The 19,061-nt window shown below is 46.9% G+C and overlaps 1 protein-coding gene across 1 annotated transcript in view; it reads left to right on the forward strand.

Moving 5' to 3' along the window:
• ATP6AP2 (ATPase H+ transporting accessory protein 2) overlaps window positions 11,465-19,061 on the forward strand; it is a 29,087-nt gene continuing 21,490 nt past the window's right edge. Inside the window, exons 1-2 of the mRNA XM_003135022.4 lie at window positions 11,465-11,704; window positions 17,891-18,021. Of these exons, the coding sequence (XP_003135070.1) occupies window positions 11,665-11,704; window positions 17,891-18,021 (171 nt within the window). The 5' untranslated portion in view covers window positions 11,465-11,664. The remainder of the gene's footprint in view (window positions 11,705-17,890; window positions 18,022-19,061) is intronic.

A 19,061-nucleotide genomic window follows, 5' to 3' on the forward strand; every position in this document is an offset into this window, starting at 1 on the left:
GCTCACGGCAACGCCGGATCGTTAACCCTTTGAGCAAGGGCAGGGACCGAACCCACAACCTCATGGTTCCTAGTCGGATTCGTTAACCACTGCGCCACGACGGGAACTCCTGAACCATTTTAATGTAAAATAAGCAAGAATATATTGCCTGATTTTTATAAAATATACATGTTTTATTAAAAATATTTTTATAAAAAAATTCATGTATACAATTAAATAGATAGAAAGTCTGGACAGATGCAGAACTTATTGTTATTCCTAGAGAGTATGATTAGCCGGGAGAGAAGGGGAAACCTTCCATTTTTTTCTTTATGCCTTTCTGTATTTTGAATTTTTTATGAGTACGTATTACTTTGATAATGTGAATTTTAAAAATTAACACTTTTTATAAAAGGATGTTGCAGAGGAGTAATTATGCGGTGAAATGTTTATAATATATTCTTGGGTAAAATACATTAGACAGTATTATATTAGCTAGGATAACCGTCGTCTCCTCATCTGTGTGCAGCCCGCCCGTGGGAGATTGTCTTTTCCAAAGACTGTCACGCCAATAAATATCCCAAAGCGCAGGCTCTTCTTTCAGTGTCACTATGACAGGCCTCCATTGACAGGTGGGGGGAGGTCTGTGTCCCCTCCCCTTGAACCTGGGCAGACCTTTCTATCTGCCTTGACCAAGCAAGTGATGTGATGAGCAAGTGAGCAAGGAAGTGACTGATGCTCAGTGACCTTCTGAGGCCAGGTCATAAAAGGCAAGACGGCTGCCATCTGGCTTTCTCTCCCTCTTGGGACCCAAGCTTGAGCCTTCAGAGTCCTGGGCCATCATCTGGTTACAGTGAAGCCACCATGCTGGAATGTCCATGTGGAGAGACCGTGTAGAAACAGAGAGGAAGATACCCAGTATGGGGAGTTCCCGTTGTGGCTCAGCGGTAATGAACCCAACTAGAATCCATGAGGATGCGGGTTCGCTCCCTGGCCTCACTCAGTCAGTGAAAGATCCGGCATTGCTACAAGCTTCAGTGTAGGTCACACATGCGGCTCGGATCTGGCATTGCTGTGACTGTGGTGTAGGCTGGCAGCCACAGTTCTGATTCGACACGTAGTCTGGGAACGTCCATATGCTGCCGGGGCGGCCCTAAAAAAATAAATAAATAAAGCAAGATACCCAATATGCCCAGCTCTTCCAGCCCCCAGCTGTTTGAGCCTTCCCAGTTCAGGTGTCAGACACATGAGTCCAGAAGCCTTCAAAATGACACCACTTCCAGCCACCATCTGATGGCAATGGCATGAGACACACCCAAGCCAGGACACCACCAGCTGGGCTGCTCCCAAATTCCTGAGGCAGAGAAACCCTGAGAGATGATAAAAGTTAGTGATTTGAAGCCACTCAGTTCGGGGGTGCTTTGTGGTATAGCAATAGATAAGTACTGCACCCTCTGTTGAGAGAGCCTGCTGCTTCCTCAGTCTGGAAGGGGAAGCCCTAGGAATCTGCTGGCTCCACCTGCATGCATGCACGGTACCACCAGGGACAGAACCCCTGGGGGCTGCCTGAACCCAGGCAGCTTCTCTGTTTCTTTCGAAAATTTGCAATGTGAACACCAACCCTGAGCCTCCTAGCTTGGGATCACTAGGAACTGCAGCTTCAGTGTGTACCCTGTGTCCCACCCTGCAGGGGACAGAACACTCAGAGAAGAGCAGGAAAGAGAGAGACTCCATAGCCTTAAAAGAGGATGAGAGGGGAGTTCCCATGGTGGCTTTAGTGGGTTAAGAACCCAACTAGGATCCATGAGGATGCGGGTTCAATCCCTGGCCTTGTTCAGTGGGTTAAGGATCTGGCGTTGCCGTGAGCTGTGGTGTAGGTCGCAGACGGGGCTCAGATCTGGCGTGGCTGTGGCTCTGGCATAGGCCGGTGGCTACAGCTCCGATTCGACCCCTAGCCCGGGAACCTCCATATGCCGCAGGTGCAGCCCCGAAAGAAGAGAGAGAAAAAAATGAAAAAGGGGGTGAGAGGAACCTACTTTCCTGTTTTTCCATTTTATTCCTGACGATCTTCCTTGGTTCTTCCTAGAGACACCCTTGTAACCACCACCATCACTTTTATCATTATGGCTAAGGATGACTGGACACTCACAGGTCCAGCGCTGTGCTCTGTGTGTATTAATCCTTGCGTGATCTGTAGGGTTGAAACCACGATTATCCACATTGACAGATGAGGAAACCGAGCCCTGAAATGTAAAGTCACTCGGTCCAAGGCCGCACAGGCAGTTGGAATAACAGGAGCTCTTTCTCCAACACTGTTGTTATATATCCCATAATATATCCTGCCAATAAAGACCCCCTGTTTTGTTAAGATCGCTTGCAACCAAACTGTTTCTGATCAAGCCAAATGTGTGTGGAAGCATTCCAGGTTGGTAAAATTTGATACAAAGAGACTTAACATGAGTCCAGGGGGAAGAATGCAATGGTTGCAGGAGGCTCTGTGATAGCCCCAGATAAGCTTCACAAGTGCAGGTCAGAACTGCAGGTCACTGGGGTTTCCCGGCTTGAGGCTCAGCTGCTGGTTGAGGCAGAGAGCACTGCAGCTGCGCAAGAGGGGAGGCGCCTCAGACCGGGAGCATCCACGCTCAGGCCAAGGCAAATTCAGAAGAAGAGGATGGAAGGAAATGAATCCAAACTCAGTTGGGGAATTCCCCAGTGGCTCAGCAGCTTAAGGATCTGGCTTTGTCATTGCCGTGGCATGGCTTCAATCCCTGGCCCAATAACTTCCACCTGCTGCAGGTGCAGCTAAAAAACAACTCCAGTTGGTGTGTATCTACAGATAGAATGGAATACTACTCCGCCATAAAAAGAATGAAATGTTCCCATTTGCAGCAACACGGATGGACTTGGAGAGCATTATCCTAAGTGAAATGAGTCAGACAAAGAACCTGTACGATATAATTTTCATGTAGAATCTGGAATGAAACCAGATGGTAACAAAAATCCATAGGGGAGTTCCCATCGTGGCTCAGCAGAAACGAATCCGACTAGCACCCATGAGGACGCAGGTTCGATCCCTGGCCTCGCTCGGTGGGTTAAGGATGAAGCATTGCCCTGAGCTGTGGTGTAGGTTGCAGATGTGGCTCAGATCCCGAGTTGCTGTGGCTGTGGTGTAGGCCGGCAGCTACAGCTCTGATTGGAGCCATAGCCTGGGAACCTCCATATGCTGCGGGTGTGGCCCTAAAGAGGACCCCCCCCCAAAAAAAATTGTCGTGGAAACAGTTGTGGCTGAAGTATGGCCTCACTCTGTTCTTGCCTTTGTAATTATCTGGAAGTTGAACTTGCTGTGATCACTTCACTCGCTGAAGATTCCCTCATATACTTCGTGTATGAATAGAAACCATCATTTGTTAATTTGTTCATTCATTCGTTCATTCATTCATTCATTCATATATCCAATGTTGAGCGTTTACAGCGTGCTCTGTAAACCCTGGGCCCTGCTAACTTGGAGCTGAACCATATGATAAGAAGCTTTTCCCTTTCCCCCCTTCAAATGGGACTTAAATTCTCCGCTTATTTATGCACGGTTCAGCTCCAAGTTAGCAGGACCCGTATTCACAGAGTACGCTATAAACCCCCGACACCGGATATGTGAATGGATGAGCGAATGAACAAATTCCACAACTTCTATTCATGTTAGTTTCACTACGCTCATGCACTAGGTGCCCGTCTGAGAATATTCTACTTTTAAAATATTTCAGCTGTAATTTGCATAGGGTAAGATGCACCAACCTGAAGTGAACAGCCCGTGTTTCCATCTGTGCATATCCCCCATGTGAGCACAGTCCAGATTAAGATACAGAATATTTCCATCGCCCTGGCGAGTTCCCTTGTGACCCTGATCAGTGCGCCTCTCTCACCCTCACATAAAGAAGAGTTTGACTTCTGTCATCGTAGGTTCAGAGGACACAGTGCTTTTGATTAGGTTTTCAGGGGGTTTTGGAGAGAATTAATCCAAAGTCACTGAAGTCAGTATCCAGTGGCTCCATGAGAGGAAGTGCCCACCAAACTTGGAAACAAAAAAAAATTTTGGAAATAAGATTGCCTTCTGTCTCGGAGTCTAATCAGGAAAGCAAATATGGCAGAGACCTTGGAAAGCAGTGGGAAGCGCTCGTGCATGGAGAGGTGTGGTCTGCGCAGTCACCTCAAAAGGGGGCTTTTTTTAAATGCTTTGCAAACTTTAATGTTCATATGAATTATGAGTTTTTAAAAAAATTTATTGGGGCGTCCCCGTTGTGGCTCAGTGGTTAACAAACCTGACGAGTACCCGTGAGGACACAGGTTCAATCCCTGGCCCTGCTCAGTGGGTTAAGGATCCAGTGTTGCTGTGAGCTGTGGTGTAAGCTGGCAGCCACAGCTCTGATTCGAGCCCTAGCCTGGGAACCAGCATATGCCGTGAGTGTGGCCCTAAAAAGACAAAAACAAAATTATTGAAGCATAGTTGATTTACAGTGTTGTGTTAATTTCTGTTCTACAGCAATGCGACTCAGTTATCATATAGATGTATATATATATAGTTTATCACAGGATGTTGAATATGGTTCCCTGTGCTATACTGCAGAAGGAGGCTTGTTACAGTGGTCTGTCAATCTGGTACAAACATCCAGTCTGCCCAGCAGGTGTGTTCCAGCTGTGGAGATGGGAATGACAGAGCCGCATGCATTAAGTATTTGCTCAGATTGCATACTCACCATGTTGATTTTGAGTCACTAGGATTCCTGTGTCACTTGCATTTTTGGAGAGACTACACTGACCAGGTTGTCATGAATATGCAGACTACCACATACTTACATATGTCAAAATGCTATTTGCAGCATTAGAGCCTTATGAGTTTATTGGTTTGGGTCAATTTCACAGAGTCAGGTTCCCTCTGGGACACTGACAGAACTGGGGTTCTCGGACTGCTGAATTCCCACAGTAGATGCCATCTCTAAGGGCTCTTGAAAGACACCCGTTAACATGCCAACCACAATTCTGGCCTTTCCTTGGAAACTTCCACCCTCACTGAAGACATGTTTTATAAACACAAGAATCTCCAAACATAAGTTGAAATCGCACACAAATAATTCCTACCAAGTCAAAGGGAGAGACGCCTCCTCAAGATTCAAACAAGCAAACTAGATAATTTAAAACCTTTTAAGGGAGTTCCCTTGTGGCTCAGCGGGTCGGGGACCTGGTGTTGTCACTGCTGTGGCACGGGTTCAGTCCCTGGCCTGGGAACTTCCACATGCCAAAACCTTTTTATAGTAAAATATAACACACAAATAAACATATAACTTCAATGTTTAAAACATGGATATTATGAAATGAACGCTAGTGTCACAAACACCACCTGTGTCATTAAGAAGTGACCAGCATCCCCAAATCCTTCTGCATGTCCCTTTTAGACATATCCCCCTCTCTACCACCCCGTGAGTAAACTTATGGCATTTTCTTTTTTGGGGCACAGTCAGCGTCCTCTATGGCATTTTTGTGGTAATCATTTCCTTACTTTTCTTTATACTCCGATCACCTATTCTGCATCCCTAAACAGTATACTTTCTTTTTGCTGTTGTTGAACTTTATGTAAATGGACCCCCCATACTATTCATTTCTAATTTCTTTCTTTCCTTCTTTTTTTTTGGCTGTGCCTGTGGCATACAGAAGTTCCTGAGCTAGGGATTGAGCTGGAGCCACAGAAGTTACAATACACCAGGGAACTCCTCATTTCTTATTTCTATATAATATAGTATAACACAAATGTGATATATAATATCACATGTTGTAATATCACTCTGTTATTTGTGTATGTTTATTCATTTTCATTGTGGTATAGTATACCATTGTATGAAATACACAATTTATTAGCCTGTTTACTGTTAATGGATATTTAAATTGCTTCTAGGAGTTCCCGTTGTGGCTCAACAGTAACAGACCTGACTAGGATCCATGAAGATGCAGGTTCGATCCCTGGCCTTGCTCAGTGGGTTAAGGATCTGATGTTGCAGTGAGCTGTGGTGTAGGTCGCAGATGAGGCTGGGATCTCGGGTGGCTGTGGCTGTGGTGTAGGCTGGCAGCTACAGCTGTGATTTCGCCCCTCGCCTGGGAACCTCCATATGTAGAGGGTGGGGCCCTAAAAAGACAATCAATCAATCGCAGCTATTATGTACAGTGCTGTTAGGAACATTCTCATGCCTACATTCTGGCACATGTAAGTGCATATTCCTGGAGTATTTCTTCTAAGGAATGAAACTGCTGGGTCATGAGTATGTATAGTTTCAGCTTTAATAGATAAGAATCATTGCACCAATTAATTTTTTTAACTCCCATCAGTATGTTATGAGAGTTTCAGTTGATTTACGTGCTTGCCTATTCTGGGCATGGTCAGACTTTTAAACTTGCCAATCTGGTGGTGTGTTGTGGCATCTCATGGTCTCAGATTTGCATTTCCCTAACTACTAATGAAGTCGAGCATCTTTTTCTGGCTGTTTCTATTTCCTCTTCTGTAAAGCACCCGTTCAAGAGAGTTACCCATTTTACTCTCAGGTTGTCTTTGTCTTACTGATCTGTAGGAGGGATTTCCACATTCTGGATACAACTGATCTTTTCCTATTTTGTGGCTGGTACTTTCACTTTATGGGTTTTTTAAATTGACCTTGTTTTTTAGAACAGTTTCAGATTTACAGAAGAAATTGAGAAGAAAGTAGAGTGTTCCATACGCCTCACACTCAGTTTTCCCTGCTGGTAACATTTTACATTAGTATGGCACATTTGGCACAATTAATGAACCAATACGGATACATTATTATTATTATTATTTTGCTTCTTAGGGCCACACCCGCGGCATAGGGAGGTTCCCAGGCTAGAGGTCTAATCAGAGCTACGTCTGTGACCTACACCTCAGCTCACAGCAACGCCCGATCCTTAACCCACTGAGTGAGGCCAGGGATCCAACCTGCAACCTCATGGATCCTAGTCAGGTTTGTTAACCACTGAGCCACGAAGGGAACTCTGATACATTATTATTGACTAGAATCCATACTTGATTCAGATTTCCTTTTTCTGGTGCAGGATCCCATCCAGGATCCTACATTATATTTAGTCATCATGTCTCCTTAGGCTCCTCTTGGTTGTAAGTTTCTCAAACTTTCCTTTTTTTTTTTTTTTTTTTTTTTTTTTGTCTTTTTAGGGCTGCACCCGAGGCATATGGAGGTTCCCAGGTTAGGGGTTGAATCGGAGCTGTAGGTGCCGGCCTACACCACAGCCACAGCAATGCGGGATCCTAGCTGTGTCTGCGACCTACACCACAGCTCATGGCAACACCCGATCCTTAACCAACGGAGCAAGGCCAGGGATCGAACCTGCATCCTCATGGATGCTAGTCAGATTCGTTTCCACTGAGCCACAAGGGGAACTCCATGCTTTCCTTGTTTTTGATGACAGAGAAGCCCTGGTCAGATATCTTGTAGGATATCCTTCAATTTGGAGTTGTCTGATGTTTTTCTCATAATTAGACTGGGGTTACGGATTGGGGAGGAAGGCCACAGAGGTCAAGTGCCATCTTCATCCTATGATATCAAGAGTATGTACTATCAGAGTTTCTGCTGCGGCTCAATGGTAACGAACCCAGCTAGTAACCATTAGGACTCAGGTTCAGTCCCTGGCCTTAGTCAGTGGGCTAAGGATCCAGCATTGCCTGAGTTGTGATGTGGGCTGCAGATGCAGCTCAGATCCTGCATTGCTGTAGCTGTGGTGTAGGCTGGCAGCTACAGCTCCAATTTGACCCCTAGCCTGGGAACTTCCATGTGCCATGGGTGCGGCCCTAAAAAGACAAAAAAGGGGGGGGGGATGTACTGTCAACATGATTTGTGACTGTTAACATTGACCTTGAACTCGTGGCTGAGACGGTGTTTGTCAGATTTCTCCACTGTAAAGTTACTCTCTCCCTCCCTCTCACTTTTCCATGCTGTGTCCTTCGAAAAGAAATTCTTAATTTTCATTGAACAGGGCTCCCCAGGGCTCCTGGGTAGCTGATTTGCAAGGACCTGGCCATCTTACCATGGTCTCTCAGGGATCACTCAGAACTTACTACTGGAATTAACAGGGGGTGGCGGGAGTTCCCGTTGTGGCTCAGTGCTTAACGAATCTGACTAGGAACCATGAGGTTTCAGGTTTGATCCCTGGCCTTGCTCAGTGGGTTAAGGATCCGGTGTGGCCGTGAGCCTTGGTGTAGGTCGCAGACGCGGCTCAGATCCCGAGTTGCTGTGGCTGTGGTGTAGGCCAGCGGCTACAGCTCCGTTTCGACCCCTAGCCTGGGAACCTCCATATGCCCAGTGTGCGGCCCTAGAAAAGGCAAAAAGCCAAAACAAACAAACAAACAAAAAAAAAACCAACCCAAAAAACAAAAACAAAGAAAACCAGGAGGTGGAGGGGGCCGAGTTAGGAAAGCAAACTCTACTACGTGTTCTTTCAGCTCTTCCATCCAGACCTCTCCTTTTGGAACTCCGGAGCCAGGAATTTGACATTTCTGTTTTCTGGAGAGTCCTCCCCTCGGGGCAAGGGATAGGGCTGGAGTCCTGGCTATTTGGCCTGGGGGGAGAGGTGTGGCAAAAGTGGGGGAGGAGGCTTCTTTTAGGCTAACACATGGGTCATTACTTCAAGTATTATCCTGCCACAGACATATCCACCTCTAAATGCTTCAGTGGAAAAGTTAACTGGACATCACCGGTTGTTTACTGAGCGCTAAAGATTGAATCAGAAGGGCTGTGTTCATAAAAGCAGAACTGCTGACGATTCAGAATGTGACCTTGAGTACAGATGCCCTCCCCCAGATTTCAATCTCTCCATCTCCGAAACAAGAAGAAGGCTTCCTACAGTGTTTATCCTGCTGAATTCCAAGGCTATATAAGCAGCAGCCCCCTTTGAGACCTCAGATGAAAAGGGGGGGGTCCTTAGATTTCAAGGATAAGCTATTCACCCTTAGCTGCCAAAGCACTGTTATTTCTCAAGACATAGAGTAGGAAAGATTCTGAGATGTTGAGGTTTTCTTGCGAGGGGGAGGGGAACAAGGCGGGATTTATGTACGTTCCAGTCTGTGACATTTTGGGCCTACTTCAAATTAAAAGAAATAAGAATGTCCGGAGTTCCCGTCGTGGCGCAGTGGTTAACGAATCCGACTGGGAACCATGAGGTTGCGGGTTCGGTCCCTGCCTTGCTCAGTGGGTTAACGATCCGGCGTTGCCGTGAGCTGTGGTGTAGGTTGCAGACGCGGCTCGGATCCCGCGTTGCTGTGGCTCTGGCTGTAGGCCGGTGGCTACAGCTCCGATTCAACCCCTAGCCTGGGAACCTCCATATGCCCCAGGAGTGGCCCAAGAAATAGCAACAACAACAAAAAGACAAAAAAAAACAAAAGACAAAAAAAAAAAAAGACAAAAAAAAAAAATAAGAATGTCCTAGAACTGTTTTACAAACAGAAAAATGCTTTCTTTTCCTGTTTCTTAGGCTGGATAAAATTGCAGAAGCTCTGCTCCACTTGCAGCTGATTATGTCCCTAAATAAAGCATATTTAGGCAAAGCTTTTCAGGCCTTTGTCTCGAACCTGTGCTAGAATATGCAGCAAGATGGACGAAAATGAAATGTTAGTTTATATGAAGAGCAATGACTCCATCGTGCTTGAAAATGAATTTTTTAAACATGATTAAATTCTTATTGATATATTTTTTCAAGCCAGTCATTTTAGAGTTGATGTTTTGAAGTGAGCTTCTTTAGACACTTTTGGTAATCTAATAATTTCACATTCCTCATGAAAACATCTCTTCCCCCTGTAGATTTCTTTAAAGTCACATTCCTGCCAATTCTCCTCTGAAAGAATGCAAATTCCAGAGTCAAGAGTTTTCTGAAGTTGAGTGAGGAAATCCACATTTCATTCCCTAAACCGGGAGCGGCTTTGGGTAGCAGAGTAGGTTCCAGAAAGTTCAAACCTGAGTATTTTCCCAGGATACCTGAGAAACTCCTGGGGTCATTGCTTTCAACCCACTGCCCTCTTTCCTCCGTTAATCTCAATAGGAAAATGGAGATTGCAAACTGAGGAAACAGTAGGGCATTTTTCCTCCAAAAATTTTGTCTTGCATTTGTGCATTGCTCAAGGCTCAAACACCTTTAATGCCTTCCCATTTCCTACCAATTGGAGTGTAGGTTTTTGTTGTTGTTTGTTTTGCTTTTTAGGGCCTTGGCATATGGAAGTTCCCAGGCTAGGGGGTCGAATCAGAGCTACAGCTGTCTTCCTACACCACAGCCAGAGCAACGCAGGATCTGAGCCTTGACTGCAACCTACACCACAGCTCATGGCGACGTTGGATCCTTAACTCACTGGGGGAGGCCAGGGATCAAATCTAATCCTCGTGGGTGCTAGTTGGATTCTTAACCCCGCTGGAGTGTAGTTCTTTTATATAACATTCAACATCCTTATAAACATGTTCCTAATTGAGATTTTTAGCTTTTTTTGTGCCCCCCCCATGTCATCTCTTCTTTGGTTAAATTAAACAGTTAATGGCTCAACCTGGAGGTTTTCAACCCCTGTCACAGATTAGTTTTGCTACCTGAAAGAACCTCGCCATCTCTCATCCCTGCATACTGACACCAGCATCCATCTTTCAAGGTCATGGGCTGGGGCATCATTTACTGACCACAGATGATACACTGTCACTTCCCGTCTCATATCATAGGTTCAAAAAAGCCCCAATGTGAGAAGGGAGGATCCTGGTCAAATTAGTATGTCTAGCCTTCACATAACACTGAGTGTATGGATGAAGGAAGTAATTAACGTAATTAACTCCTCGTTAACTTCTGGGAAAATCTTAGGTAGGGGTTGCCAGATTTAGCAAATCAAAATGCAGGACACCGAGGTATGTTTGACTTTCAGATAAACCACAAACACTTTTTTTTAGTATATGTCCCATGAAATATTCACGACACATTTATGCTAAAAAGTATTCGTGGTTCATCTGAAATTCAAACGTAAATGGGCGTCCTGTAGTTTATCTGGTACCCCCTATTTGGAGGGCAGAGTTTTCCCGGGGCTCCTAGCTTCCTCCCAGCAGGTGCTCAGCATCTGTGTGATTGTTAGAGCGAAACCCAAACCAGCCTTGCAGCTTCTACAGCTGCACTGTAGCGGGGCGGAGCGACACGACCAAGACAGACACCCTGGTGGGAGACCGTTACCCGAGACACAGGTCCACACCTGGAAGGGAGCCCCACCCTGCGGTCTCGGGACCCTTCGCCAGGTTCTGTCATTCCCTTGTCCCCTACCACCCGCCCTACCCTCCAACTCGTGACCGGTCGTCACGGGCTGGGGGCGGGACTGTCCGGCTCCCCGACCGTTGCCTGCCATTGGCAGGGCCTTCCATCCATCACGTTGGGCTCCGCCCATCACGCTGACGTTTCCCAGGCTACGTCTCTCTCGCAGGCCGCGGCGTAGCTGGCGATTGGTGGAGAAGGCGGCAGGCCTCCCAGCGGAGGCGACGACGGGGAGGGCTCAAGGAGTCGGGGCGAGCTAGAGCTCGTCACCCCCTCGTGCTGTGGTGGTCGCTCGCGTTCCGCCGGCCCGTTCGTGTGTGTGTTGTCCTGCACAGCTGCGGCCGCCGCGGAACCATGGCTGTGCTCGTCGCCCTCTTGTCCTTGGTGGTGGCGGGTGAGGACCCGGGGGCGAGTGGGCGGGCGGAGCGCGTTCCAGGAGGCCCTGGGCCGCGGAGCCGGGGGGTCGGGGGCGGCCGCCGTGGGGCGGGTGCCGCAGTGCGGGCAGCCGGTAGCAGCCTCGCCCCAGCCGCCTCCCCCTCCGCTTTCTCTCCGGGCTGGCTTGTGGCGGCGCGGCCTGGCTGGCTGCCGGGGTCGGGCCGGACCGGGCCGGGCTGCGTGGGGGCACCTGAGCCGGCCTCCACCCTCCGCCTCTTTGAGGAAGGTGCGTCCGCCCGTCTTGTCCCGGCCTCTTCCGGCTCGGGAGGCGGATGGGAGGACGGGAATACATTTCTCAATCAGCTGTTGAACCGCAGCCCTCTGCGAAGAAGGGAAGGCAGATTTCTCAGCTGCCGTCAGCTGCTGCTTTTCCTTGCATTTTTCTGGCGTCTTCATTTCTAGCGGTTGTCATCAGTAATTGGTGAAATCCACCCCCTTCCGCCCCGCAAATTTTCAGGATACGAAAGTTGGAGGTGGAGTAATTGCTTTTGTGTGATTATTTCTCAAGGAGAATTTAAAATACTTCTCGATAGTTTGCCATAGTTCCCAATTTTCAGGGTTTGGAAACTTAAGACATGAGTCACCTTTTTAGGGTCACATGTCAAATGGTCGCTTTCTCAGTGGAACCTAGGTTCCCCAGCATTCAGCAAGGGGAGTGCAAGTCAGCTCCTATTTGGCCTCTTACTGTGTACCATGCAATTCCTTTCAATTTTGCACCAGTCCTTAGAAGAGCGCATCATCCCCGTTTTACATAGTGGTCAAACCTAGGTAAATTACCCAGCAGCTCACAAGTAGTGAGCAGCAAAGCTGGAATTGAACCCAGATCAGCTGACGGCAAAGCGTGGGCCTTTCCCATTATGCCTGTTGTGGCACAGGTGTGAGAATGCGGGACTGAAGGGGGCTGGGACTGGGGGCACAGACCGTGGTGAGCCAGGCCCAGGTGAGAACAGTTGGGGATGGGGCCGCCCCCTCAGGGTGTTGATTTAAAACCTAGAGGTGGAGGGAGTTCCCGACATGACTCAGTGGTTAACGAATCCGACTAGGAGCCATGAAGTTGCAGGTTTGATCCCTGGCCTCACTCTGGTTAAGGATCCGGCGTTGCCGTGAGCTGTGGTGTAGGTTGCAGACGCGGCTCGGATGCCGTGTTGCCTGGCTGTGGTGTAGGCCGGCAGCTGTAGCTCCGATTGGACCCCTAGCCTGGGAACCTCCATATGCTGCAGGTGCGGCCCTAGAAAATGCAAAAAGACACAAAAAAATAATCAAAAATAAAACCTAGAGGTTAAAAACTCTTGAGGAGGCCTGTGCCCCTGCTTCGTGAGGTGCTGGGACGCCCCACTTTGGGAATGGTGGTTTAATTCTGCCTGAGGTACAGAGCTTTGGTGGTTTTGAAATCTGCAGGTCTTCTCCATCCCTGGAGGTGACCAGCGTTGGGTGTTAATGATAGTTACACTTATTTTCATGCCCCGTAGTTTTAGGGTTGTTCTGTTCCTTTCGTCGCTGGCCATGGCAAGGCATTCTGATCTCTCTAGTAAATGGCTTTCGGAGAGTTTTAATTTTAAGTTTTTTAATTCAGTTTGTGGAATTTAAAGATCTTCCCTTGTGATTTAACTGAGCATCTTACTGAAATTCCATGTTTTAATTTCTGATTCGTATTATTTTGATTCCATGGGGTTTAGGGGGGTTTGTTTGGTTTTGGTCTGCGGCAAAAATAATTGCTTCTGGACATGGTTTGAACCTGCTTTCCTGACTAGAATAGTCTAGTTCATACAGACAGACCAGGAATTTGATCCTGTCAGCTTCTGCCTTGCATGGTCTTGTCAGACGAGGTTAAATTACTATTTTCCACAATGACTAAATGTGACTTAATGGAAAACATCTTTAAGAGGTCTGACTTCTCTATTTGAGAAAATATATATAAGCTTTTTAAAATGGAAAACCAGAGAGAGACTAGGGGAAGGGAACTAGGCTTATGAATACCACATCATGAGGCGCATTTGAAAAAAATTCAGATGTTTAGCTTGGGAGGAAAGGCCCAGGGCAAACACGTGGAATCTGAAGGGCTATCATGTTGAAGAGGGATTCGATTTAGTCACTGATGCCTAGAGGTCAAAAGTGGGATCTGTCGGGAGTTCCCATTGTGGTTCGGCGGAAATGAACCCGAGTAGGACCCATGAGGATGTGAGTTCAATCCCTGGTCTTGCTCAGGGGGTTAAGGATCCGGCGTTGCCGTGAGTTGTGGTATAGACCAGCAGCTGTAGCTCCGATTTGACCCCTAGCCTGGGAACTTGCATATGCTGTACCTGCAGCCCTAAAAATTAAAAAAAAAAAAGGGGTGGACTTGTTTATTTTTCACTTGTTGATTCCATCTACCGTTCCTAGATGACAGCACTGGATGGTGGGAGTTCCCAAAGGGAAGGACACTTAACCTCTAGCCCAGAGTGGGGAGGCTGGGAGAATGTCCCTCGGCAGGGTGCCTCGCAGGCAAAAGTGTGAAAGGTTGGGCTGGGAAGAATAGGCATTTTCGACAGAACAGTATGTATAAAAGCACACATGTGCGAAAGCAAAAGAGCAAATAGTTTAGCGAGGCTGGTACGTGTAGGGGTTAAATTGGGGAGATCCTGGAAGGAGGGTTGGTGAGGTCCCTTGGGTGTCACATTTTGGATTTTGTCTGAAAGACTCTGGGCATCCAGTGAAGGTGGTTGAGCTGAAGGGTGAACATACAGATCTGTAGTTTGAAGAGTTGATAGGAAGGCTGGATCTGAGAGTGACATGACAGGGGTTCTGGCAAGTGACAAGACAGCTGGTTCTGGCAAGCCTCGACAGAGCCTGGTGAGGGCCCTGGACATGGAGGGGACAGGACTCATGACATGAGGAAAGATAGACAGGAATTCCCTTTGGGGCACAGCGGAAACAAATCCTACTAGTATCCACGAGGGTGCAGGTTTGATCCCCCGCCTCACTCAGTGGGTTAAGGATCCCTTGTTGCTGTGAGCTGTGGTGTGGGTCACAGACGTGGCTCAGATCCCGTGTTCCTGTGGCTGTGGTGTAGGCCAGCAGCTGTAACTCTGATTTGATCCCTAGCCTGGGAACCTCCATATGCCAAGGGTGCGGCCCTAAAAAGCAAAAAAGAAAAGATAGAATTCAGTGGCTGATTAGCTGTGGTTCCGGGGAAGGATTTAAAGATGATTAATTCAAGCAGTTGGGTGAAAGGCGGTGCCATTCTTCGATACAGTGAATATAGGAGGAGTGTGTGGAAAATGGTGAATTCAGTTCTTTTTTTTTTTTTTTTTTTTTGTCTTTTTAGGGCCTCACCCAAGGCATATAGAGTTTCCCAGGCTAGGGATTGAATCGGAGCTGTAGCTGCTGGCCTACACCACAGCCACAGCAACGCAGGATCCAAGCCTCGTCTTTGACTTAGACCACAGCTCATGGCAATGCTGGATCCTTAACCCACTGAGCGAGGCCAGGGATTGAATCTGCGTGTTCATGGATCCTGGTCAGATTCATTTCCGCTGAGCCACAGTGGGAACTCCCGTGAATTCAGTTCTGAACCTGAGTTTGAAGGACCCATGGGACTTGGAAGGAAATGCTCAGCAGACTGTAGGGTATATAGGTCTAAGGCTCAAGGGAAGTCTAGGCTGAAAATAAAAATCTGGGAGCCATCAGTGTGTTTTTGGTGTTTGCAGCCTTAGGGAGTAGACGGGCTCAGCCAGATGGACTCAGCCAGGGGGAGACAGAACAGAACAGGAAAGCAGGGAGGGTTAAGAATGGGCCTCAGGAGTTCCCTGGTGGCCTAGCGGGCAGTTAAGGATCCAGCGTTGTCACTGGTATAGTGTGAGTTGGGCCCCTGCCCTGGGAACTTGTGCAGGCTGTGGGAATGGCCAAAAAAAGAAAGAAAGAAAAGGAATGGAGCCTCAGGTTTCCAAAGTGGACGAAGGCTGAACCGTGGGATCTTTTAGACTGGAGGAGGGACATCCCTGCCAGCATCCGGAGGGAGGGAGAGGAGATGCGGGCGGGCGGGCTCGTGATGGGGAGAGGAAGCAGATAGTTGGAGGAATTGCCATGCTTTCTTTTGAAGCTAGAGATGAGCTTATCCAGTAAGGCAGAGTCAGGAGAGACAAAATAGGAAGCTGAAAGAAGTCGAGAAGCCAACTTTTTAAACTATTTAGAGGATGAAAATGTTGGGACAGTGGAGATGACTGCTGGCAAACCTGGTGTTTCTAAGTTGAGGTGGCGTTCCCCTTCATAGGTTGTATTCAGGTAGAGGACAAGTGACTTTCTGTCAGGTATCCTGGAGATGCTTGCATCAGACAGCAGCATCTCGGTGGCGGAGTCCTTGATTGTAAAGTTTTCTCAAGCATTAAGGCTCCTGAAGGACTGTTGTGCAGGCGTGGAAGTTGAGGCAAAGGAATTTAGTAGAGCTTTGCTGGGGTGAAGTAAATAGGGCTACATCTCAAAATAGGGCAGTCTTTAAGTCCTCTTGTGGCACAGCAGGTTAAAGATCTGGTGTTGTCACTGCCGTGGTGTGGGTTCTATCCCTGGCCCAGGAATTGCCACATGCCGTTGTGTGGCCAAAAAAAGAAAAACAGGGCAATCTCCAGATCCAGATCCGGTTCTCCGAATGTGTGTGCTGTTCGGAGAAGATGAGCCTCTTGTCGCCCCATTTTCCTTAGAGTTTGCGGTAACTGCTACTCCAGTGAACCAAGATGCTTACCGGTTACCGGGCCATTCCGTTCTGCTCATTTTTTGGGGTCTGCCTTTGGCTAGAACAGTTTGAAAATTCCTGCTATAGTGGCTGCGCTGAATTGAAACTCCTAACTCTTCATGTTGTATCAGCACCATCCTGAGGCCTTTTATTTACTGTCAACACTGCAACACCAAAACATTTACTGTTGCTTCCAATGTTATTCCTATACCTGTAAGTGGTACTTTGAACCTTGCTTAGGTCAAGAGTGTAACAATGATGCTTTATTAAAATTTAATTTTCCCATCTTAGCCATGGCCAAGATTTGTTTTAGACTTGGTACTAATCTTTTCATAGGAACTCGAAAGCTTCCATTAGCTACTTGTCCTTGTGTAATCTAGACGTCTTTGGGTTAATTCATGCTGGGTGAAAAGGCCAAAGATACCTCATCCTTAGCTTAGGAGGGCCCATAAAATAGTCTGTATTCTCATTCTTCACCTCTTAATCCCAGGCCCCATACCCCTAGACTCGTTGACTTTATTATTATAGAATACCTTTTCTCAGCCTCTTGGTATTAGAAATACTTGGTATTGGAAATTCTGTGCTCTGGACTCTGTTTCTCAAATCTGAAGTGTTTTGCATTGTGACTGGTAATGTGTACCCCCCCACCTGACAGTCCTCGTTTCACTAGCTTTGTCTGTGGGACATAAGGAAAGCTATGACCTATCCTAAGATAGACTAGACTAAGCTGCTAAAGTTTTTACAGTGATATACTAAGGAATTTTATAAATTTGCTTTTTTTTTTTTTTTTTAGGGCCACACCCGAGGCATACGGAGGTCCCCAGGCTGGGGGTCCAATCAGAGTTACAGCTGCCAGCCACAGCCACGCCAGATCCAAGCTGCGTCTGCAACCTACACCACAGCTCACAGCAATGCCGGATCCTTGACCCACTGAGCAAGGCCAGGGATCGAACCAGCAACCTTATGGTTCCTAGTCTTATTCATTTCTGCTGCACCACAACGGGAACGCCTAAATTTGTATTTTGAAGAGAAGATCAATGGTAGAAATAATTTAGAGGGTTCAAGTTTCTTCCTTTCTAGTCTGTACCGGGGTTGTGTTGTTTGTTGTTTAAAATCTAGAGAAATGCTACTGGTTTCTAATTCTTGCCAAATTGCCACATGCCCCTATTAAAGAGCCATCTGTAGGAAGGTATCTAGGTCATTAGGAGAATCCTGTTTGATGGCTATACCTTTTTTACAGCAGAATGTGTGGACTTACAGTCTTGCAGTGATACTTTGAAAAAGAATTTGTTGTTGTTTAGGATTCAGCGTTTTGTCCAATCGAAATTTAGTATGCCAAGTCAGTGGCGAATGGGAAATTATGTATCATATTTAATAATTTTCAATGTGGGTGCAAAAGATTTATGATGCTGATCATTCTCTAATCTGTTTTCTTTTCAGGTGTCTTAGGGAATGAGTTTAGCATATTAAGATCACCAGGGTCTGTTGTTTTCCGGGATGGAAATTGGCCTATACCAGGAGAGCGAATCCCAGACGTGGCTGCATTATCCATGGGCTTCTCTGTCAAAGAAGTATGTGTATTTTTCAAAAATATTTGGAGCTGATTCCGAATGCATTTTTGTTGATTTCTGCCCAAGAAAGCAACGGGCAAACATAGATTCAGATTACAGAAGTAAAAAAGCTAATTTGTAGTCAGGGAGATTTTGGATAAGTTTTCCAAGCTTGGTTATGAAAACAAATCATTATAAAACATTAACCATGTAATCATTTATTCATAGTAGTGACACTGTGTGTGTAAGAGAATGCATCTGTCCTATTGTTAATAGGTTGTACAGTTTTATTGGTTTTTTTCCAGTATGCATGATAGATTTGTGTCTTAGTTCAGGCTGCTATTACAAAGTATTCGAGACCGGGTGCTTTATAAACAACAGACATTTATTTCTCACAGTCCTTGGGGCTGGAATTCCAAGAGCAAAGTGCCAGCTTGGTAGGGTTCCGGTGGAGGCCCTCTCCGGGTTGCAGGCTGCCAACTTCTTGCTGTACCCTCGCAGGTGGAGAGAGCCTGAGAGAGCCCTCTGGAGTCCCCTTTATAAGGGCTCTGTTCCCATCCCTAAGGCCCCTCTCCTAATACCATCATGTTGTGGGGGTGGGGGTATAATTTCAACATAGGAGTTTTCAGGGGACACAAACATGCAGTTCATTACAGTTTGTTATGAATGATAAAATGTATATGCATCTTACCTGAGTTTAGGGAAAGGGTGTGGTCAGCAGCTGTGGGTAGCTTAGGACCTTGGTTTCCCACAATTCAGCCGTAAACTGTTGTGGTAGGGAGTTGTTCTGGCTCAGTGGTAACGAACCCGACTAGTATCCAAGAGGATGTGGGTTCGATCCCTGGTCTTGCTCAGTGGGTGAAGGATCTGGCGTTGCCTTGAGCTGTGGTATGTATAGGTTGCAGACACGGCTCGTTTCCTGCGTTGCTGTGGTGTAAGCCAGCAGCTACAGCTCTGATTCGACCCCTGGCCTGGGAACCTCCATATGCCACAGCTGCAGCCCTAAAAAGCAAAAAAAAAAAAGAAGAAAAAAACCTGTAGTAACTGGCTGCTTACATGAT

The sequence above is a fragment of the Sus scrofa genome, chromosome X (genome assembly GCF_000003025.6).
Source record: "Sus scrofa isolate TJ Tabasco breed Duroc chromosome X, Sscrofa11.1, whole genome shotgun sequence".
NCBI lineage: Eukaryota > Metazoa > Chordata > Mammalia > Artiodactyla > Suidae > Sus > Sus scrofa.